The sequence below is a fragment of the Bidens hawaiensis genome, unplaced genomic scaffold (assembly GCF_021521415.1).
Source record: "Bidens hawaiensis isolate Kalapana, Puna unplaced genomic scaffold, B.hawaiensis_p1.1 tig00009196_1, whole genome shotgun sequence".
Classification (NCBI taxonomy): Eukaryota; Viridiplantae; Streptophyta; class Magnoliopsida; order Asterales; family Asteraceae; genus Bidens; species Bidens hawaiensis.
In genome coordinates, this window is record NW_027491680.1 from 521,664 (window position 1) to 544,034 (window position 22,371).

The window sequence follows — 22,371 nt, forward strand, 5'->3', positions numbered from 1 at the left end:
AACTTATCTCATGTTGACTATTCTTCTTCTTTGTCCTACTTTTGTCTCGTATGTTCCATTTTTTGTTTTCATATTATGTTGTTGTCACATACCATCCTCATTCATAGAACTCATTTTCTCACGGACTCTTTTTTTCCTCTCTAATATTTGTAATTTATTAACTTTGGCTTGTCTTTTGTTGATGCAAAATATTTGGCATGTGATGCTTTTGTCACCTTTGAGAACATTCACTTACTGACTAACCCCATTATTGTGTACTTGTTTGTCTTCGCATACCATTTTTCTAAAAATAAATTCATCGAGATTTGACATGTATCCACGTGTTGCATGATGTGTTGCTGACAAAGGCTCTTGAGCCGTCGAGTACAATGGCATATCTAGGAACTTACGTGAGGGAAAAACGTATGTTTGGCTATCGCAACACGCGTGCTAAACTGTTGAATTAATTTGGAGATTTAAGATTTAATTAGGTTTTGGTTAGAGCAAAATCTTCATTAACTTGAAGGAATGTTTCAGGTGACAATAGTAGGATAGGGATATAATAGACATTATTAATCATGTGTAGGTGGTTAAAAAATGTGTTCTTTTATGATGTTTGGCTATATCTTAGTGGAATGTGAATGCTCTTAACCACCCTCAATCCCTCATGTCCTCCCCTAGTGATTAGATGCTTTAATATTATTAATACATTGATAGGTTTCAATAACATTTTGATAAACACCGTCGAAATTTCATTATTATTCTATTGCTTTGAAGTTCTTTTTATAACTTTTTAAATAGGGTGACCTTAACTAAAACATTTAAAAGAGTAAAACACACAAATATCACATTACCAATAACGAGTTTTTTTATCACTCTACGAAGCCTATTCTAACTTTGAATATTTACTATAATACCATAAGAAAGAAAATTTACAATTTCGTTGAGAATAACTTCACGCTTATTCAACCCCGGGGAGAATGCTTTTTTCATTTATGTTCCTCCAAAGAACCCACCAAGTAGTCATGATAACGGTTTCGCCAATCTTCCTTTATTCTATCCTAAGTCTTGAAGCCACAATCCAACCTACCAAGTTTGATGGAGATAAAGTCATAAAACCTCAAGTCACTAGACCACACCATTTCAAGTTCTCGCTGCCACCTCGCATTCCAAATAAAAAAATGACCAGTTGTCTCCAAGCTTATAAGCACCATACCAAGAACAAAAGGGATGGAATATCTAAAACTTAACTTACCAAAAACTTTTTTGTTTCTAATTAATAGTTAATTAGTGTGTGTGTCATGTTACTATTGTAGAAAATATTATCCTTACCGTATAGATTTTATTGGATTAGTTACACGACGGTGATTGTAATATTATTCAAGCTCTGTTTGTTAAATGTATTTTGACTTTATAAACATGCTTCCGTCATTATTTAAACAGTTAAACTATGTAAATTAATTAATGTGGAATCTTTTAGTAGGGGTGCAAATGAGCCGAGCTACTCGAGATCGGCTCGTTAAAAACCTCGATCGAACCGAGCTTTATCGAGCTCGAGCCCGAGCCCGAGCTCGAGCCTAAAAATAAGCTCGTTTAATAAACGAGCCCGAGCCTGAGCTTTACTTATCGAGCTCGAGCCGGCTCGCGAGCCTAAACGAGCCTGCCATTTATATAATTTTTTGAAAATATATATTTAATAATTATTAATTAATAAATATAATGTTATGAAAAAATAAATTAAAAATAACTAAATAATATATTCTTTTATAAATAAAACTATAATATAAAAAGTATATAAAATAGTTATAATTATATAAAAAAATAATTGATAAATAATAAACGAGCCGAGCTCGAGCTTCAAAATCCATTCACGAGCCAAGCTCGAGCTTTGAAAGTAGAGCTCGAGCCTAGTCGAGCTCGGGCTCGGCTCGGCTCGTTTGCACCCCTGTCTTTTAGTACGTTCACTTGCATTTGCATCCATCGCTTTTTTATTTTTTGTTTTTTTTTTCAATTATTAGTACATGACTTATCTTGGATTAATTGATAATACTCATAATTTTATATAAATTTTAATAAATTAAGAGCAGCAGGACTTGTTAATTTATGCACAATATCCTGATCCTCTTGTCATAAACTCACTAGTCCGCCCACCACCCACTCCACGTGATGGTCACGTTGCGAACGTATATATCACAATTAAGTGTTCAATGCATAATATATTATGTTTTAGAATCATCTATATATATTAAGATAACAAAGTTTAGCTTTAAGTTTACTGTTGTTTGAGATTTCAAGATTCGCATTTTTGGCATATATATAAACTAAGTAAAGATGCTTCTTTTAATTAGTACTTTCTTATTTTTCTGATTAACTTTTTAATATAACGTACGTATTCTAATTAACTTCTAAGAATGCTAAAGCAATTAATCTGTTCATATACTACATATATATTTTCTTATGGCTTATATTTTTGCATTAATATTTCATAACAAAGTTATTTATTTTAATTAAGTATTTTATAATATAATGTAAGTTAATATCATAATATATAAATTTATTTCGTAATTGTAAATTAATAAGGTAGATAAAAATATTACAATTAATATATACAATTTGAAGTTCAATAAATACGACAACGACTAAACATCACATAGCCTAGTCTAGACAATTCAAGCATGTTCTACCAAATTACGTCTAGGTTGATAATAGATGTTTTCATGTATTATTCTGTCCATACATGTTTAATTTCTTCAAGATATGAAGATTTTGCTATAGAGATTCACTAATTAAATCTCCAAACTTTAAATGTCGTATTTAGAGCATTTCGATTTATACAACATTTCAAGTTATACCTCAAGCATTGAAGAAAGAAAATAAATAATAATAAAAATAACATAAAGATGAAAAATAAGATATGAAAAGTTAATTACAATTTGAAGATAAAATTTAAAAATGTGATGTTTTAGAAATGAGGATTATAAGACCAAGAGTAGTGGCCAACCCCCTCATAAGCAAGGGAGGCAACAAACACCGTTACACCATGCTAATTTGGGGTGGCACACGAAGAAGCGCCGAGGCATTCGTGGGCGTGAGGGCTTGGCATCTGGTGCCATTCTTTTTTCCAATCACTCATCATCCCCCCTTTCATAGTTTTATATGACAAAAGGATTGATGCTTGTTTAAGAAAATAGTTAGTAAAAACCCTCTACATATAAGATGACAATGACTTGACAATATGATGGTTTTAAATTTTTAGTTGCTTCACTCACTTGTTCTATTGTGAATGCTCTAACGCGTTTAATACATTTAATTGAAGGATTACTATTTTATTATTTATTTATTTACGTAAATATTTTATTTTTACCTTTTTAATATGGGCACATGCCAGGGTTGACTCCATTAAACCTAGCCATGTTTTCCAACATTTACCTGCTCTAACTTGCCATTCTTTTGTTGTCTACTTGCTTTGTTCGATTTAGTACTTCAAATAAAGACAAAACCAGGTGAGTATCACTCTCTTTCACACACTAACTGCATACGTATGCAATAATACACACAATTAATAAACAACTAGGAAGACTTTAAACTTTCAAAAGTCAATAATATAGATCTAAAAATTAGTTCTATTATAATTTAAATGATGTTTATTCATCATCATCATGTCCATAGAGAAGAAGATTCTCTCTTTAGTTTGTCACAATGAATTACATTATTAGAAGCTATAAAGTACTCATCATCATTATTATTATGATAATAATGATGATTAGTGATCATGTTGTGTAGAAACGGATATGATATATCATCTGAAGAAACACTGCGTGCAGGCTGAACCGGGACCAGACCGTTAATAACGGGTGTGGGTGCGAGTGGCTCTTGTTGCATTTGGATGCATAATATTTCGGCTTGGGCCATGGCTAGCTGAGTTTGCAAATGTGAAACCTCCTTCTGTAAGTACGAAATTGCCCCAACACATCCATACACTGGATCCCTCATTCTAGCATTCGCTTCGTAGACTAGGCTGCTAACCGCGTCGCCTCTTTGATGAACCTCGAGCTCCTACAACATGAGTTTGTGCAAATATTTAACTAGGTTATATTCTACTACTATGAAAAGTTAAGTTAATCATGATATGTTTCATGTGTACTATACGTACATGTACATATACAATATATATACGTATACAAATATATGTACACATATATAAGACACACAAGAGCAAAATAAATCATAAATTTTAATTTTTAAAATAAATGAAAATGATATAATTGTAATCAACTCATTGAAGTTTAGAAAAATATTGTTTTTTATACATACCATACACATTTGGTAAGTAATGTATAGATTGTACTACCTATACATAACATATACTGATATACATGTGAACATGAATGTAAACGGTTAAAAATTTAGAAAGATATATATGAAGAAAATTAGCTTGATGGTTTTATATGTACATAAATATACAAAAGTTTATGGTTTTCTGTATGTACACAAACATACGCGTTTATATACATGAGAAGTACAAAACTTTAAAAATGAAAAAAAATATTAATAAACATATAAACAATTTAGGTTTGTTTTTTCTTTTCTAGTGATAATTTAGTGTTCTTTAGTGAATCTCACTATATGTATATATAGTGTTCTTGTAATAATACACATTTGCATGCACACGTTATCGATACCTGCAACATCTTGCTAACATTGCTAGCACCAAAGACCTTGTGAACAATTGCGAACTTGTGAGGGTCATTTGACGGGAAGTAGGGTGCGAAAATGCAGTCTTTGGCACAACGTCTTCTTAGTAATTTGCACGATGCACACGGAGAATGGCCCGGTGCCATTTTGTGTGTGTGTTTGTGTTATGTGTAGAGAGAGATCTAGAGAGAAAGAGAGAGTAAGAATGACTTGGGAGCAGCAGGAAGTTGTGAGTGAATGCTAGTGGACTCTTGTGTTTATTTATAATAATTGTGGTTAACTGTTGGTTAATTACTTAATTACTTGGATCAACGTGTTTCCTGTTATTTAAGTAGTTGATTAAATTTTATTTATTTATTTTTTACATTCATATTGAATAAAGATAACGCAGACATGATTAATCGATCATATACATCAATTCATAACCTATATAAAATATATCGCTACCTGACGTCTACTCTCTTCGTAAAAAATGTGGCTTATCACTTTTAAAAGTGTTTGTTTATATAAATAACCTATGTGGCAAAATTTGTGTCTTCTCACTCAAGAATCTGTTAGAAACAATTTTTAAAATTCTAAGGTATTAATACTATGAATCTATGATACAAAATTTAAATGCAGAACGTGGAATTTATAAAGTTATGGAAAAAAGAAAAAAAAGAAACTTCATTTCGGATTACTTTTTCTAACTCCAAAGTCCAAACTGTGTGAGTTTTTAGTGGAAGCCCAATATCTGTTGTGGGTTGTGGCCCAGAATATTAATAAATATGTATTTGTGGATCAAAACATAAAGTAATTAAGTATTTGTAATCCGGGACCGGGCATCAAGTATTAAGTATTAACCCAATGGCCAATGTATTTGTTTTGCACAACATTATATCACTGGTTGGCTTCTTGAATTTTACCACTCTTCTCCCTTTTACCTGTTTGTCACATATAGTAATTAGTACTGTACTCGTCTCTGCTAAGACTTTCCAAACTAAAACAGTTAAAACTTAAACCAAAATGAATTAGTGCTTTCGGGGTCATTGATGAGGGTCACATGGTTAGAAGACAACTCCATCGTATGTGAACTTGTTTTAGTGAACGTACAAAGAAATCGATTAGTTTACAAAGCCAAAAGAAAACAAATCCGAAAGAAGCTACTTTGGTCACCCAAGGGCGTGTCGTATCAACTAAGTGTACTTGTTTGCTACTCAAAAGTCAACATCTTGTTTATTGAAGCTTCAAATGCCTAAAGAATCATCTTCCCCTTATCGACATCATCAAGCTGTCTCTCCATCCTCAATGGGGATATCTTGAACTTGCGTCTCGTCTAGCCTTTTAAGAATACAAAATTCAATTTATAGCAGTTAGATAGTGAGTCATAAACATGTAATCAAGAATTTTATTCAAAAACAAGAATCAATACCTTGTTAGTAGTTGGATTGTGAATAAGCTTCAACAATAATGATGATGATGATGATGATGATGATAATAGCACACCTTTCTCAGTGTCTCATGCTCTACATTCATTCTTCTTGTTTCATATATTGATGATCATTACCCTTTTTTCCCGTTTCTATTTAACAACCACCTCCTTTCAAATACACTACTTACTTAATGTTGAAAAGATGTCCAACTTGTTATATTTTTTCATATAAATATTCCATATACACATAGCAAGCTTAAAAAACATAATTAAAACTTAGAAGCATCTAGCTGTGTACGGTTTGGTTCGGTTCAGTTATTAGCTAAAATTGAAACTATAACCAAAGTCATCGGTTAAATAATTTTATTAACCAATTGGTTTTCGATTAACTCGGTTCGGTTAATTCGTTAGTTTGTCGTTTTTTGGTTTGGTTAGATTAATGACCAAAACCAAACTTGAGCTAATTTTTTTGCTTTGATATAAATGAAATGGAGGTATAAATACATGAAATGATAGTATAAATACATAAAATAAACGTAAAAAACATGAAATACATCAAATAAATGTATAAAGTTAAAAATGTATCAAAATATGAATGGTTCACTGTTATTTTGGTGATCGAGGGTAAAAAAATAACCAGTAACCGATTGTCAGTTAACTCGGTTTCTAAAGTATCCCCAATAAGAACTCTAAAAAATATCAAAAAACATGTCAAGACAGCAGCCACATAATAAAAATACAATTATCTAAAAACACCAAAAAACATTGTCACGTGATCATCATCTTTTACAAACATTTTTTTTTCATTCAAGACCCTATCTTTCCCACATAACCCCACCACCTTCAAAAAGTTATGTTTTTGGATGTTCTTATAAAAAAAACATCTATGAAACGGTTGAAAAAAATCACACCCATAATAGCCAAAAAAATGAATGAGGTAACGCTTAACAATCTATTATTGTGTCTATTATTGTGGATGGTGTTAGTTAGGCTGTTCACTATGAAGGGGCTTTAAAGCAACCCTTCAGCGCCGATCGTTGTTGTGAAGCCACCCCCCTTGAACGGCCCTTCAAAAAGCCCAAAAATGTCCTTTAAAGGCGCCCATAGCGATGGTTGTTTCCAGATGATTTCTGTTCAGCCGCCACCACGAGCAAACCACGCGCCTGCTTTGTTCACTCAATCCCTTCCTCCACGTGTCACCCCATCCAACGGCCACACAGCCACCGCTGATTGGGTCATAATAATAATAATAATAATAATAATCACAATATCCCCTCTTCTCTTCTTCCTCCTTATCATCAGTCAAAAACCGTTATCCATTTCTCCCACTTTCTCTCTCTAAAACGCTACACTCTTCACTTTCTCTCTCTATAACCAACCATGCTTCTCAGAGCACCTCCAACTATCTTCTTCCGCAACGCTTCCGGCGAGAATCTCACCGGTTCTTCAATCTCACCGTCGTCTGTTTCCGTCGTGTGTGCGGCGGCGAAAGGCGGTTCGTCGAACAGTAAGCCGATTACCGGCGTTGTGTTTGAGCCGTTTGAGGAGGTGAAGAAGGAGCTTAACCTTGTGCCTACTGTGCCTCAACAGTCACTTGCTCGCCAAAAGTTTGCTGATGAGTCTGAGGCTGCTATTAATGAACAGATCAAGTAGTTTATTTCACTTTTACTTTATTAGTTATATTCGTGTTTTAATTCGTTATGTGTTTTAATTTTAACGTGAATTTAGAACGCACGGTAGGTGTTTGATGAAAGTATTAGGAGAAATAAGGTTTAGTTTTTTATTATTTTTTTTTTTATTTTGTGATTGCTGTATATGACTGTTATATGATTTTGCTGTATGATTGATTACTCCTGCTTGCTGTTTGAGAACTAGATCGTTTGGTATTGAAATTTGAACGTAGCAGGGTAGGTGTTTGATGAAAATATTAGGTGAATAAGGTCTAGTTATACGTGTATTGAATCGGTATTGAAATTCAAATCTAAATCCAGAAATATGTGCTTAATAAAAGTATAAGGAGAAATAAGGTCTGGTTATAAGTATATTAAGTTAGGTCTTGCTGAATAAATCTTAAATCGTTTGGTATTGATTTACGTGAATCGAACGGACGGTATGTGTTTGATAAACTTATAAAAGTATTTGGTGGTATAAGGTTTAGTTATACATCTATTTATTTAGGTCTTGCTAAAAACATCTGCAAACATTTGGTTATGAAATTTAAACGTGAATTCAGAATGCACGGTAAGTGTTTGATGAAAGTATTAGGAGAAATGATAAGTATCTTTAATAGGTCTTGCTGAATATATCTTCAATCATCATTTGGTATTGAAATTTGAACATAAATCCAGAACGCACAGTAGGTGTTCGATAAAAGTACTAGAAGAAATAAGGTGACTGTACATGATATTCAATACACTATCCTTTATTTAATTATATTAGGTCTGTCAGTTTGATAGGGGTTGAACCTTTTTTAATCATTTTTTTTTCAGTTTTACATACTTGTCTTTGTTAAAAGGAATTTTTTGATGCCTTGATGGTGACTTTGTTCTTGTTTCTAATGATAATTTTATATTTTCTGTTTGTTTCAGTGTTGAGTACAATGTTTCATACGTATACCATGCTATGTATGCTTACCTTGATAGGGACAATGTTGCTCTCAAAGGGTTAGCCAAGTAAGTTACTGAACTTATTCGTTTCTATTAATAAACGTGTAGTAATAATCAATTGGATGATGTTTGATTCGGCTATGTGACATGAATACTTGTAGATTCTTTAAGGAGTCAAGCGAAGAGGAAAGGGACCATGCTGAGAAGCTTATGGAATACCAGGTGTTTACTAATTTTCCTAGCACTAGCAATCCTTTTGGTTCATATAAATATATAATCATTTCTAGTAATATGTTTTGAGAAACTTGATGCTTAAATAGTTTCATTGTCAGTGATTATAATCATTTAATTTTTTCTAAATTATTTTGTTCTCAGAACAAACGTGGCGGGAAGGTGAAGCTGCAATCCATTTTAATGCCCTTATCAGAGTTTGATCATGCAGAGAAAGGAGATGCGCTATACGGTAAGTTCTTTGGTATGATATTATTGATTGATTGTACAACATTTGGAAGCTACAGGTTTAAAAGAGTGTTTCTTTTCTGGTATTTTCGATTGAATAATTTATTAATTTCTGGGTTTACTTCTCTATTCATTGTAGCAATGGAGCTTGCATTGTCACTTGAGAAACTAACAAATGAGAAACTTCTACACTTGCACGCGGTATGACAATACTTTTTGCATTGAATTGATGGTACAAAGTGTGCTTTGTGTTTCTGAATTGTGAAATTGATGAGAACAGGTAGCCAATAAGAACAATGATGTGCAATTAGCTGATTTTGTTGAAAGCGAGTTCTTGGGTGAACAGGTAGATTTGTAGATTTCACTTCATAAAATCTGACATTCAATATAGTGATTTCACTTTGTTAATAGTATTTTCACTTTGTTAAAAGGTTGACGCCATTAAAAAGATATCTGAATATGTTGCTCAACTGAGAAGAGTCGGCAAAGGGCATGGTAAATTTAACCTTTTATTCTATATTTGAGAGGTAATCTATATATCATACGGTTGCTAACAGTAGTGAATATTTTTATTTTTGGAAATATCAGGTGTTTGGCATTTTGATCAAGCGCTTCTTAACGATGGTGCTGCTGTTTGAACGATTATGAAGGTTTTGGGGTCACTCGGGTATAAGATTGGAGGGTAGTTGCTATCAACATTTTGGTTTATGCTACACCAGAATTGCAATATGGAGACTGTATATTTCTATATTTCCCTAATATGCTTTCCAATCTTGACTATATTTTGGTTCAACTGTAAGTTTTAGGTTCGGTAATCTGTGGTTATATATTGGAATTTGAATAAGAACCACGATAAATGGGGTGATTTGCTACAAATATTAATACCTTTAGCAGATTTTAGTAATTTTATTAATCATGCTTTATATTAATTGTAGCCAATTTTATGATAATGATATAAAGTTAATTCTTTTTATAAGTTTAATAGACTCAAATAATTCTGCATTAGCTTATAAAGATGAGTGAATCTTAATAGGCTAACCGACAAGTATTAGTTGGTTCTGGAAAGTGAATATAAGTGTAGTTGGTTTTTTAAGTGCTAGTGGTTTTTTTTCCCTTTAAACTCAATAATTTAAAAGTGGTTTGATGGGAATATAAAGTTGGAAAGCGAATGACAAAGTTAAATTTGGTATCATATGGTATCCTTCCGACATGTGGAGGTGCAGTTTATGAAAATGAGACCAAATATTCGAATCTTAAAAGGGGTGGGCAGGTGTCAGGATAAGTATGGTTTATAGAAAGTTATATATATGGTTATGATAAGTATAGCAACATTTATATTAGAAGAAAAACAAAAAAAGCTAGTGGGGAGTTGGGTGGAATATAGTTACAGACAGGGAGAACAAAAAACAATAAAACAAAATGCCATGGGCCGCCCTAATCAAGACCACAAAACTAAGAAAAGAATGGTTGTATAGATCATCAATATTGTATTGCTACTAGTTTTACTTATGGTGATCTCAATAAAGTATTGCTAATCCTTGCCCTCTTATGAAGAGGTTACATCCTTCACGAACATAACACAAGTCCCAGAACTAGTGCGAAAGCACCTTGCAACCTCAAATGAGATCCGGATGGAACATGCTCCGGATAATATGTTCATCATGGTTAGGATATAACAAGGAACTGGGGGGCACCATAACAAATTGTGATAAGTGAATGATCCGGATGAGCCCATATTGTAACTGAATATGATAGCGACTTGTCCAGAAGGGGACCACTATAAGCCCCACTAGAATCTGATAAGTATGTATGTGTCATTTGTCAACCATGATGATGTAAGTGCACACCAAACTTCATAAACTAACCCGAAGATGGTACTTCTTGTATACTCGTATATACATATGTATTTTTATACGTGGTGTCACAACACATACGTGATTTTGGTTAACGGTTAGCATGGTCGTGTCTGAGCTAACTTTGGGTGATTATCTCTGTTTTCACCGTGTTTTTGCTTAGTTATCACTGATAGCCTAAATACTCCTACAAATTCTCGAACAAGCTTATCAAGGATCTAATCATGTGAAAATGAAATAGAAATGAGCAAATATAGGGGAATTATGTGAAAATGTGTATAAACGATGACACATCAGTATGGATCTCCTCTCATTTACAACCTATGCATCAAAATCGTTTTAGTAATATTTGAGCTCAACCATTTGTTGTGAGTCCACACTTAGGGGGTGTTTGGTACAGAGAATGGAATTGTAGAGAAATGGAATAGAGAAATGGAATTGCAGAGAAAGTGAATTGGTCTGGAGAATGAGAATTGACTGTTCTATTTGGTAGTACAGAGATTTCAGTAGAGAAATATAGCTGAGAATCATTTCTCTTGTTTGGTACATAGAAAATAAACAGAGAATTATATCAACTTTATCATTAGCACAAGTATTTTTTTCATAACAAATATTTATTAAAAAATAAAAAACATATAAAAAGATGCATAAATTCCAACCAAAATATGCATTGATCAAACCAATTCACATACAAAACATAGTTTTTAAGCAAAAAACATCAACCATAGTTAAAACCAATTCACATACAAAACATACTTCAACCATACACAACTATCCCATTGAACCATCGGTATACAACTCGACCATCTCAATTTTCTCTTCTATTGTCAACGTAAGAAAAGAACGTCCTAGATCCACATCTTTACCAATCAAATGAGCTGCTTTGAACCGTTTTTTCGTAGTGATACCTGGTAAAGCTTTCAACTCATCACTAACCTTTTCATAGATTGCACGAGCCTCCATACCTTCTTTGCTAAGTTGTTCACCCACCATCTCCCAAAATCGAAGCAAAACTTCCTTGATATCTTTGCAAGACTCTCGATATATCTCATCTGCATCCGTGCTTCTAGTGACCTGGCGCATCATAGTCAACTCTTGAACCCATGTTGTCATACAACCATGCTTTTATTTTCCCATCAGTTGCAGTTGAGAATATAAACTGCACGGTTTCTTTAAAATGTGGACATACAGAATAAACAGGTGCTTCATGACCCTCAAATGTGTATTGTTTGAAACCCGTAACTGCATTCCAAACTTTTATTAATCTATCGTCACCGCAAGTCACAATGCAAAGTTGTTTGTTTGGATAAGAAAACGCGAGATCATTCACACTGCCAACATGAGCATCGATCTGTATATAATATGGAACATAATAAATGCATTAATATATACATAATGATGGCAACCGCCTAAAGAGCTAAAAATTAAAAGGTGAAGACAATATAAACCTCCAAGTGGTTTCTGACATCATCGCCGCCATGATACGAGTATATCTGCACAATGTGCTTTGAGTACGCAACACCGGTATCAACGTTCATTATTGTTAACTTTGAACTTTAATGACAAAAGATATAAAACTATTAAAAAGTTAATAATATACCAAAAAGGGTTCCATCAGGGCTCCAAGTTACACGATTGATTAATGCAGTATAGTCGCTGGTCAAAGCGGCCTACAATAAAGAGCCAATGCTCGACGTATAAACAAAATAATAAAAATTATAATTTAATAAAGAATAAACACATCACAGCAAACTGTGTTCATTTAGTTAAACGAACAAACATGAACAATTATGTTCTTTAGTTTACATTTGTTTAAGTTTGTTTGTTAACGTTGAAGTTCATTCGTTAATATTTCCATATATGTTCAGTCATGTTCATTCGTGAACCTTTCGTTATCCTGTTAACGTACAAACATAAACAAACACGAACATGTTTATTTTCTTAATGAGCGAAGACAAACAAGAAAACCACATTCGTTTAACTGTTCGTGTTCGATCTTTTGTTGTGTTAAAGTTAAGCGAACAAACACAAGCGTGCTCCCTTCGTGCTTGTTCGGTTCATTTACAAGGCCACCTGCAAAGGCGTTGAAAAGACGCTAAGATCCCAAACTTTAAAATTCTTATGAGCAAGTTTTTCTCTGCTACCAAGTTCCCATATCATGATATCCCCAGTATTTGTTCCAACTGCAATTAGTGAAAAAAGACAGACATTAATGACATAATACACAATTAATAAAAAGTAATTTAGAGTAAACGAGAGCCAACCAAGAAGCAGAATCTGCTGTACTGGATGAAAATCCATACTCTTAACCACGGAGCCTTGATTAAGTGTCATCACCACAGTTTTTGGTAAATCATCTGACGAGTATGAACTTTGACCATGGTGACTTTGACCACTGTAACCAACAGGCAAGATATTTACAGGCATATGATTAACCTGCTAACAACACACAAATGCCATCAGAACCTGGTAACATTTAATGTCAAGACTACTCAATTTTTTATAAAAGAAAATGACATACTTCATCAGAAATACCAAATGCCCTTGTTCTTTTTAATACATGTTCTGAGTCAGCTGTTTGATAATCTACAGCAGGATTGTTCGTTGGCGGAGTCCTAGGGCGCTTTAGCATAGCTGTTATACCTTACATTAAGATAACATGTACCACTAATTCATTATATAGAAAAACAACCTTAAATCACATCAAATGTAAGCGAATAAAGTATGTACCCGAATTATTTGGTGAATTGAAACCAAGAGGACCAGCAGAAGCCGAGGGATGAGAAACAGTTGGTGGATTAGCCATCCAACCAGCAAACACGATAACAATCGACATCAGCAGCTGAGTTTGGATCGAGGTTTAGGTCTGGTCGAGCATAAGAAAGTCGAAAAAATGAAAGTTTCATAACTAGGATCGTTGGAACAGCAGGGAGAGGCGTGAGAGAGTGAGGCTGAGAAATGAAACCTAGAAATCCAATTCTCCGCTTTTTTTTTAGAGAAACAAAATCAGAGAAATGGAAATGGTTTATTTCCATTTCTCACCTCTTTCTTTCATAAACAAACAAGAGAATTCTTTCCAATTCCAATCTCATCCCTCAATTCCCTCTACCAAACACCCCCTTAATAAAGTTTGTCAGTGTCATTTCAGGCTAATTAAACATGTGAGGTTTGCCTAAGGAGTAATAAACACCAGGCTCACCATCTGTAATAGCATATGAGCCTTTATACTATTCATAATATTAGACCCTTCATAATTACAAATAATGTTTGGTTTGTCCACAATATACTTACCGATTCAGGTTTTTTTTTTTTTTTTAATTAAGCATTTTAGTTTGTACTCTACTCTAACTATGTAAGAAAGGGAAAGTAAATAATATAGAGAAAAGAAAGAGAAAGAAAATAATATAGAGAAAGATATGAAGAATGATATGTAGAGCATAAACAAACATTTGAGACAACTAGTATAAAAAATGAAGTAAAAAAAAAATCAAAAATAATATTTACAAACTAAAAATATATAATGGCAAGTAATAAACGTGTTTTTGAAGTGTTATGTATCTTGTATATCAAAAAGCCCGTCTAGCTCAGTTGGTAGAGCGCAAGGCTCTTAACCTTGTGGTCGTGGGTTCGAGCCCCACGGTGGGCGGTACACCTTTTTAATTTTTACTCTTTTTTTTCTTCTAAACATTTTATATTCTCAGCCGTTCAAAATAGCACCAACCCAACACGTGTCACAATCCAGCACGTTCAAGTCTCCTCAAGGCCCTAATCAATCTTCACCAAGACTTCAACTGTATTTTAAACCCCATCGGCTCTCTTTACCGCGGCCTCACTTTCAACTCTTCACTTCCCATTCCGATCCATCCATAATTAAATTGAACGCGTAGCGTTTACATCGAAACAGAAGACAGATAAACAGACAACAAACCACGCCGCATAATAATAATAACAACAATATGGCAGTTTCCGTCCCCAATCTCTTCAAACAACGCCGATATCCTTTCATCGCATTTCTCATCTTCCTAATCCTCTTCGTCGCCTTCGTCATCTTCAATTCGCAACCACCGGTTCGTTACCAGCTCCCTCAACCGTCTTCTCATCCTCCAGTTATTAAAATCGAACCGGAAACAGTTGATAACACAACTGAAGTTGAAATAAATAGTGATCATACCGATGATAGTGATAGTGATAGCAGTTTAGTGTACGAATGGGAGGTGTGTAGAGGCTCTGTGGCTGCAGATTACATATCGTGTTTGGATAATAAGAAGGCGATCAAGTCGTTGAGGTCTAGGAGGCATATGGAGCATAGAGAGCGGTATTGTCCTAGGCCTAATCCACGGTGTTTGGTTCCGCTGCCTGAGGGGTATAAAGTGCCGGTTCCTTGGCCGAAAAGTAGGGATATGGTGAGATTGCTACTCTGGTAAGGTTTGTTTCGGCTTGTAAACAAACCTAATCTTTAGTTAACAGTTCGTGAACTGTTTGACAGGAAGTCCGTTTATTTAATAAATGAATGAACATGAACAAAAAAGTTTGTTAGTTTAGTTAAACGATTAAACGAACGTACATGAACACATACCTCGTTCGTTCATTTATGTTTCTGAAAAATCGTTTATGTTTATTTAAATTGTTTATGTTCGTTAGTTTACGTTTGTTTAGGTACGTTCTTTAATATATTGATTACATTTTTGGTGCATTATAACTTGGTACAGTTTTAATAATATTTTAGGCCTAACACATTGTTCTTCGCGTAACTCAACTAGTTTTAACTCAGTTATGTTCGTTCATCTATGATCAATTATGCTTGTTCCTTTACGTTCATGAACTATTTGTTTATATTGTTAATGTTAACAAGCGAACATAAACGAGCACAAACAACTTTATTTACTTAACGAACAAATACAGGCAAGAAAACTTTTTTCGTTTAATTGTTCGCGATCGTTTGTTCAGTTAAAGTCAAACAAACGAACACGAACACGTTCCGTTTGTGTTCCTTTACTTATTTATGTATTAAATTAATGGCTCTGCACGCACTAAATTTTATGCAGATGTGCATGTGGGCTTTATTTTTTATTGACACAGAAACAAGAATCCTGTGCAGTATCTGTGACTTTGTGTATTTATTATCACAGAAACAAGAGTCCTGCATGAACAGGTTATCATATTTTAATCCATTAAAAATTGCTACTGAGGGGGGTGGTTTCATAATTTATGACTTTATGTTGGAATAAACAATCCAGGACTTTATTTTTATAATCATACCATGCTTTGGAATACTACTTAACTTAAATTAAGAGCTGTGGGCTATGTGTGTTTGGTAGAGTAAAATTTGGCCAACTGTTTGCACATTTTTTAAAACCATTTTTAAGTATGGGAAAACGGGCGATAGGTCAAAACAAGTTCGGGTAAAAAAAGTATATTTTTCTCATTTCATTAAAAACTAGTGTTTACATCGATACAGATGGTAAACAGGCAACAAGCTGCGCCGCTAGTCCTTTTTGGATAGCAAAACTAAGTCGTTTAAGAATAGCATTCATAGAACGTGGGGTCATAACATTACTATTGCTGTGTCTTGTTTTTAGATGTAAAATTGCTGTGTTTTTCATTAAATATGTTCATTTGTTTGGAAAATGTTTCACAAGATTAATATTCTTTTTATTAATTTTCAAAAATTTAATCATGTACTTGTAATTTACAGATATGGTTTAACAATGTCCCACACCTTAAGCTTGTTGAATACAAGAAAGAACAAAACTGGGTGAAAAGATCTGGTAATTATCTTCTTTTTCCTGGAGGAGGTACTCAGTTTAAAGAGGGAGTTAATCATTACATCCAATACATAGAAAAGGTAGTAATTACTACATTTGGTTATTAATAAAAACTTATTATATTCTCATCATAGATGCAGTTTTGTTACATTTTTACCACTTGCTTGTGTTTATACTCTTGTTTATTAATATTCTAGAATCTACCAAAAATCGGTTGGGGGAAGCGCACAAGGGTGATTCTTGATGTCGGTTGTGGTGTTGCTAGCTTTGGTGGCTATTTGCTTGAAAAAAATGTTATAACAATGTCATTTGCTCCAAAAGATGAACATGAAGCTCAAATACAGTTTGCATTAGAAAGAGGAATTCCCGCCACACTCTCGGTTATTGGAACTCAAAGACTAACGTTTCCAGATAACGCTTTTGATTTGATTCACTGTGCGCGATGCAGGGTTCACTGGGATGGATATGGTACTAGTATTAAACTTTTAATATTAATGTTACACTTAATGTTTTAAATTCTAGACTGTTGTAGTCTATATTATAACTGAATTTTCAGGTGGAAAACCGTTATTGGAGTTAAACAGAGTTCTAAGGCCTGGTGGCGTGTTTATCTGGTCTGCTACACCGGTGTACCGTGATGATGAAAGGGATAAAAAAGTCTGGGAATGTATGGTGTCATCTTTAGTTAAAGTTCCCTTCAATATATCATTTGTCTAGTTGGTTAAACTTTTGTCTGTTTCTTGCAGCAATGGTAGTTTTAACCAAATCTATTTGCTGGAAGGTAGTGGCTAAAAGTTTTGACTCGTCTGGTATCGGGCTGGTTATATACGAGAAGCCTCTAACTTCTTCGTGTTACAAATCACGTAAAGAAAATAATCCACCACTATGTGATGAAAATATACGGCCCAAAACATCATGGTAGATGAAAATATGTGTGTATTATACTATTATTTCAGTAGAACTAAAATAATAATAATAATAATAATAATAATAATAATAATAATAATAATCTACATTTTGGTTTAGGTATACACCACTTGATGGCTGCATTTCCACAATTCCAGAAACAAATACATGGCCTGCACCTTGGCCTCAAAGGCTCAAAAGTAAACCTTTAAGTCTTTCAACCGATCCAAAGGCTGAACGGGCTTTTCATGAAGACACTAAACACTGGTCTGAACTTGTAACAAATGTCAACATGGGCGGCCTTGGTGTAAACTGGTCAAATGTGAGGAATGTAATGGATATGAATGCTGGTTATGGCGGGTTAGTTATTTCAACTTATTTACTGTATAACTATTGTTTCTGTTAATGGGCCCGATGTCTAAAACATTTAAATTTCTATTCAGGTTTGCTGCTGCGTTGACGGATCTACCCCTATGGGTGATGAATATTGTTCCTGTTAACGGGCCAGATACTTTACCTGTAATATATGACCGAGGGCTGATTGGTATTTACCATGACTGGTGCGAATCACTTAGTACCTACCCTAGAACTTATGATCTTCTGCATTCCAGCTTCCTTTTTGGCAACCTAACACAAAGGTATAATCTCTATAGAATATTTTTTATATTCATGTTACATAGTTTTTGCTATAACTTCTGTACTTACATATAATAATTTTGCAGGTGTGACATGTTGGACAGTGTAGTTGAAATGGACCGCATATTACGACCAGGTGGAGTTGTGATAGTGGAAGATAGCATAGACATGTTAAACAAGTTAAAACATATTTTTCGATCGCTTCATTGGTCAACTAGCTTACATCATCAACGAATCCTCGTTGGTCAGAAAGGTTTTTGGCGTCCGGTAACCAAAAGGTAAACAAAAATGTATAATTTAATATCATGTAATGTTAAACCATAATGTTTAAAAAAGAAAAACATAGATGGAAATTATGGAATCACCTTTTTATTTATTTATATGAAATGTGTCAAATTACTTACAATAACTAAGCAATATACTGTATCAAGAAATATGTTGATTGAGAAGTAGAAAATTTGTTATACTTTCATGCTTCATTGTTTGAGCAACTTGTAAAGGTGTTGCTCCTCTATGACACTTAGCATTCAAGTTTGCTCCTCTGTTAATCAGCACCTCGACCGTGTCCTTGCAGCCGCCAACCACCGCCAAATGTAGTGGTGTGTGGCCCTCAGCGTCCACACATTCCACATCACAGCCAAACTCAACCAATAACATCACCGCGTCTTTGTGGCCTTTTATGGCTGCCATATGAATAGCTGTCAAACCAAACTGATCTCGAAAATCCACACCTGTGTCTCTTTCTAGCAGTGATTCAAGGCGAAGGAGATCTCCACGTCGTGCAGCATTCAACACGTCTTCCCCTCGTTCGAGGATTTCAACAATTTCGTTCTGCATTGTTACCACGATATCATTAAGCTATTGAATCAAGTAGGTGTGTATAATTGGTTAACTATACACTACATAGAAGTATAATAGGTAATAGTATATCTGCTTACATATCCTTCATCACGGGCGACATCTATGGCAGAACGATGGCGATCATCAGCTACGATCGAAGGATCAGCTCCCAGATCAATCAACACTTTCACCATCCGACGGTTACCTTTCGCTGTCACTCTATACAATGCAGTACAGCCATCATTACGCTTCGCATCCACATTAGCACCTGCACCCGCTAGCAGCCTAACACACCTCTCATACCCTTTGCTTGCTGCCAAATACAACGGTGTCCGTCCATCTTTATCCTTGCAGTCCAACATCCAATGTTTTCCCATTTTAATCAATCTCGAAACCTCATCCGTCTGATCAAACGCTACCGCCACGTGTAACTCCGACCACCCTTTCTCCGTCCATCTAGATTCTTCCACCTCTTCTATGACGCCACTTGTTGACTCCACTTTTAACCCGCCCCCCAGTAGTAAACTCAACATGTCAACCGAGTTATCCAACCTATTAGACACAATGCAGTTAAAACAATGATAGAGGCAGTAGCATGTAAATATGAGTTAAGTTTATAAGCCCACAGTACAAACTCAAATTACAATTACAGTTAACAGGGGTGTGCAAGAAATCGAAAAAACTGATTTTGAAACCGAAACAACCAGAACTAAACAAAAACTGACAGTTTTATATGTTTTTGTAAAAACCGAATTCTCGGTTCAGTTTTGCAGGGTATCGAAACTGAAAAAACCGAACCGAATCAAATTTATGGATTTTCAATCTTGATTATGAGTTTTAAGTAGTTTAGAAAAATTTAATAAATAGTGTGACCAAACATTTTATGCCAAATGTAAAATAATAATTAACTATTAATTAACATAAAGATTCAGACCAAATTTAATTATTTCAGCCCGATTTTGTTGGCCCAAAAATTTTAATAAACCGGAACCGAACCGAAACCAAAAAAACCAAAACCCGAACTTTTGGCTTTGGTTCGGTCTAAGCCCAAAACCGACCCTGCACACATCATTTACACACACATAAGAGTTGAACTACCTCTTCGCCACTCGGTACAGCGACTCAGCTTCCCGAGTTGACAACTCGGTTAAACTCGTCCTGCTAAACTTAACCATAGTCCTCACCTCATCGAAGTCACCATTATTCACCGCATGCCGAAGCAAAAACGGACCAACGAATGCAACTTTCAGCTTAATATCATGTGTCCACTCAGTTATAGCATCCGGGTCAGTCAACTCACCCGATCCAACCCGAACTGTACGAATTAAAAACCGGTCAGTCCCAGAGCGAGGGAAACACGAGGGGACTTGCGGTTGCGGTTTAAGGATTATCTGGACTGTGGCTTGGGATAGAGGATATATGACACCAGTTGGTGGATTGACCAAAAACTTGTGAGGAGATGATGTTTGGAGTTTGAAGGCGACTGAGGCGGATGCGATTACGGATCGCAGGTGGATGGTGGCTCTGCATTTGGTTCCAATAACAAAGTTAATGAGTACAACATGATCAGATACTTCAACAAGCTTCTCCATTATTAGAGAGTGAAGGTTTGTAAAATTTAAGATAGATAACACATTGGAGAAATGAGTACTAGATAATATTTGGGACCATTGTTTATTTGCTTCTGGGCCCATGATGATTGTTGCACCATGAAATGAGTGATTATTAGTTGTGTTTTGTCATGCATGAATTGAGAACATGCATGTGTGAATGAGGTTAAAGTTTTTGGATGTTTTGAAGATATATTATACTATCTCAAACATAGAGAAGTTGATATGAATTATGATAGTATCAGATAATTAATTTCGTTAATCAATTGCTAAATTTAGGGGAGAGCAAGATAAGGGTCGAACCCTTGAAACCCAGTTACCCGACTCTTAAAACCCTTAATTAGACCCGAATAAATAATATGGGTCGGGTAAAGGGTATTTAAATTTCACCTTAAAGGGTAAAAAGGTTTTAAGGGTCCGACCATTTTTCAAACCCTTGACCTGTTTACTAGATAGAATACATCAAATTCACGATTAATATGAAATTTATGAGTGGTTTGTATTTCATATATGATTCATCAGAAATTTCCAACTACTAAGAAAAATAAAAATAAAGGGTCATACTAATGAATGAAAACATATATATGGAAATCACCGAATTGTTCTCTACAAGTAATTTGTGAATGTGGATATTATTCGCATAAGTTCAAATGATTGATAAACTTTCGAAGTTAGACTTTACTATTTTATTAAATGAAAGTATAATTGTTCTAGGATTCAGATATTAAAGTCATTTATGAGATATGCAACTAGTAAATACATAAAAAGGAGATGTGATTACTGTCTTAAAGGGTAAAGGGTAGGACCCTTGAAACCCTTATTTATACCCGACCCTTTTATTGGTTAGAGGGTAGGGTCTCGGGTCCACATTTCTTCCTAAAAGGGTAAAGGGTCCGGGTAGAGTATTAGGTAAAAGGGTAGGGTCTTACCCTTTGAACAGTCCTAGCTAAATTGTTTGTAACTTGTATGAGACATGATACTGTTGGAGGTAATTTCCGTTGGGCCGACTCATCGAGCCTATGATGAGTTCGTGTCTTATTTATCAAGTTGAGCATGTGACTTGGTTTACATGGAATAAATTACTTGGTGAACAAGTCGAGCCAATGACTTGGACAACAAGGAATATATTTATTAATTATTGTTTAAATATGTTTTTACTAATTAGTATTTGAGTATGACTTAGTATTCTAGTCTGATTAGGTTTTCATGTTTAAACTAGTATATATTGTAGAGCTTGTGGGTTATGTCATTGTGAGTTTATGTATTGTAATTTTCGAGCCAATGAGAATTACAAAGATCGAGCTTATGATCTAAAACTTCGTTATTGTGTTTATCGATCCTAGTCACCAAACTTCAGATACCCTAATAATAATAAAAATAAAAATGGTCCGACACGTTTAATTAAACAAGTTGACAATCACTTCATTTACAATTCATGTAACATATTTATTACAACCCATCAACTTGATTCAACTCCATATACTGGTTTAGGTTATTTTTGATGTCTTTAAAACGAATAAATATATGATTCGAATTTGGTTTTAGTAATTTTACCTGTCAACCTAACGCAATTAACACACCAAATCACACATATATAGATACTTATCTTAT

The 22,371-nt window shown here is 34.4% G+C and overlaps 4 protein-coding genes, 2 long non-coding RNA genes and 1 other non-coding gene across 7 annotated transcripts; 3 read left to right on the top strand and 4 right to left on the bottom strand.

Annotated features, from left to right (window-relative positions):
- Window positions 1-3,636: 3,636 nt before the first annotated feature.
- LOC143531669 (LOB domain-containing protein 12-like) lies at window positions 3,637-5,030 on the bottom strand. Its single transcript, XM_077026913.1, has 2 exons — window positions 4,662-5,030; window positions 3,637-4,035 (listed from the first exon to the last, which is right to left on the bottom strand). The coding sequence occupies exons 1-2, from the start codon at window positions 4,818-4,820 to the stop codon at window positions 3,637-3,639; spliced, it is 558 nt and encodes a 185-aa protein (XP_076883028.1). The 5' UTR covers window positions 4,821-5,030.
- Window positions 5,031-7,378: 2,348 nt separating this feature from the next.
- On the top strand, window positions 7,379-10,032 carry LOC143531668 (ferritin-2, chloroplastic-like). Its single transcript, XM_077026912.1, has 8 exons — window positions 7,379-7,734; window positions 8,674-8,757; window positions 8,853-8,913; window positions 9,067-9,154; window positions 9,290-9,351; window positions 9,431-9,496; window positions 9,582-9,645; window positions 9,739-10,032. The coding sequence occupies exons 1-8, from the start codon at window positions 7,466-7,468 to the stop codon at window positions 9,786-9,788; spliced, it is 744 nt and encodes a 247-aa protein (XP_076883027.1). The 5' UTR covers window positions 7,379-7,465; the 3' UTR covers window positions 9,789-10,032.
- Window positions 10,033-12,582: 2,550 nt separating this feature from the next.
- LOC143531673 (uncharacterized) lies at window positions 12,583-13,394 on the bottom strand. Its single transcript, XR_013135061.1, has 3 exons — window positions 13,268-13,394; window positions 13,077-13,186; window positions 12,583-12,673 (listed from the first exon to the last, which is right to left on the bottom strand). It is a non-coding gene; the product is annotated as an uncharacterized LOC143531673 (long non-coding RNA).
- LOC143531674 (uncharacterized) lies at window positions 13,389-13,819 on the bottom strand. Its single transcript, XR_013135062.1, has 3 exons — window positions 13,734-13,819; window positions 13,525-13,646; window positions 13,389-13,439 (listed from the first exon to the last, which is right to left on the bottom strand). It is a non-coding gene; the product is annotated as an uncharacterized LOC143531674 (long non-coding RNA).
- Window positions 13,820-14,576: 757 nt separating this feature from the next.
- Window positions 14,577-14,649, top strand: TRNAK-CUU (transfer RNA lysine (anticodon CUU)). Its single transcript has one exon. It is a non-coding gene; the product is annotated as a tRNA-Lys (tRNA).
- Window positions 14,650-14,950: 301 nt separating this feature from the next.
- On the top strand, window positions 14,951-18,732 carry LOC143531670 (putative methyltransferase PMT23). The gene is made up of 8 exons (XM_077026914.1): window positions 14,951-15,406; window positions 16,699-16,848; window positions 16,966-17,236; window positions 17,325-17,435; window positions 17,515-17,686; window positions 17,795-18,034; window positions 18,118-18,312; window positions 18,397-18,732. The coding sequence occupies exons 1-8, from the start codon at window positions 14,960-14,962 to the stop codon at window positions 18,590-18,592; spliced, it is 1,782 nt and encodes a 593-aa protein (XP_076883029.1). The 5' UTR covers window positions 14,951-14,959; the 3' UTR covers window positions 18,593-18,732.
- Window positions 18,622-20,856, bottom strand: LOC143531671 (protein VAPYRIN-LIKE-like). Its single transcript, XM_077026915.1, has 3 exons — window positions 20,249-20,856; window positions 19,249-19,702; window positions 18,622-19,141 (listed from the first exon to the last, which is right to left on the bottom strand). Exons 1-3 carry the CDS (start codon window positions 20,842-20,844, stop codon window positions 18,737-18,739), a joined length of 1,455 nt encoding a protein of 484 aa, XP_076883030.1. The 5' UTR covers window positions 20,845-20,856; the 3' UTR covers window positions 18,622-18,736.
- Between the last annotated feature and the right edge of the window lie 1,515 nt (window positions 20,857-22,371).

Coding starts and splice junctions, on each gene's coding strand:
- LOC143531669 (XM_077026913.1), bottom strand. CDS start 4,820: ATGGCACCGGGCCATTCTCCGTGTGCATCGTGCAAATTACTAAGAAGA. Junction 4,036..4,661: donor ATGTTAGCAAGATGTTGCAG/GTATCGATAACG, acceptor CTCATGTTGTAG/GAGCTCGAGGTTCATCAAAG.
- LOC143531668 (XM_077026912.1), top strand. CDS start 7,466: ATGCTTCTCAGAGCACCTCCAACTATCTTCTTCCGCAACGCTTCCGGC. Junction 9,352..9,430: donor AACTTCTACACTTGCACGCG/GTATGACAATAC, acceptor TGATGAGAACAG/GTAGCCAATAAGAACAATGA. Junction 9,497..9,581: donor GCGAGTTCTTGGGTGAACAG/GTAGATTTGTAG, acceptor CTTTGTTAAAAG/GTTGACGCCATTAAAAAGAT.
- LOC143531670 (XM_077026914.1), top strand. CDS start 14,960: ATGGCAGTTTCCGTCCCCAATCTCTTCAAACAACGCCGATATCCTTTC. Junction 15,407..16,698: donor GGCCGAAAAGTAGGGATATG/GTGAGATTGCTA, acceptor TGTAATTTACAG/ATATGGTTTAACAATGTCCC. Junction 18,313..18,396: donor TTTGGCAACCTAACACAAAG/GTATAATCTCTA, acceptor ATAATTTTGCAG/GTGTGACATGTTGGACAGTG.
- LOC143531671 (XM_077026915.1), bottom strand. CDS start 20,844: ATGGGCCCAGAAGCAAATAAACAATGGTCCCAAATATTATCTAGTACT. Junction 19,703..20,248: donor CTGTACCGAGTGGCGAAGAG/GTAGTTCAACTC, acceptor TGTGTCTAATAG/GTTGGATAACTCGGTTGACA. Junction 19,142..19,248: donor TCGCCCGTGATGAAGGATAT/GTAAGCAGATAT, acceptor GTAACAATGCAG/AACGAAATTGTTGAAATCCT.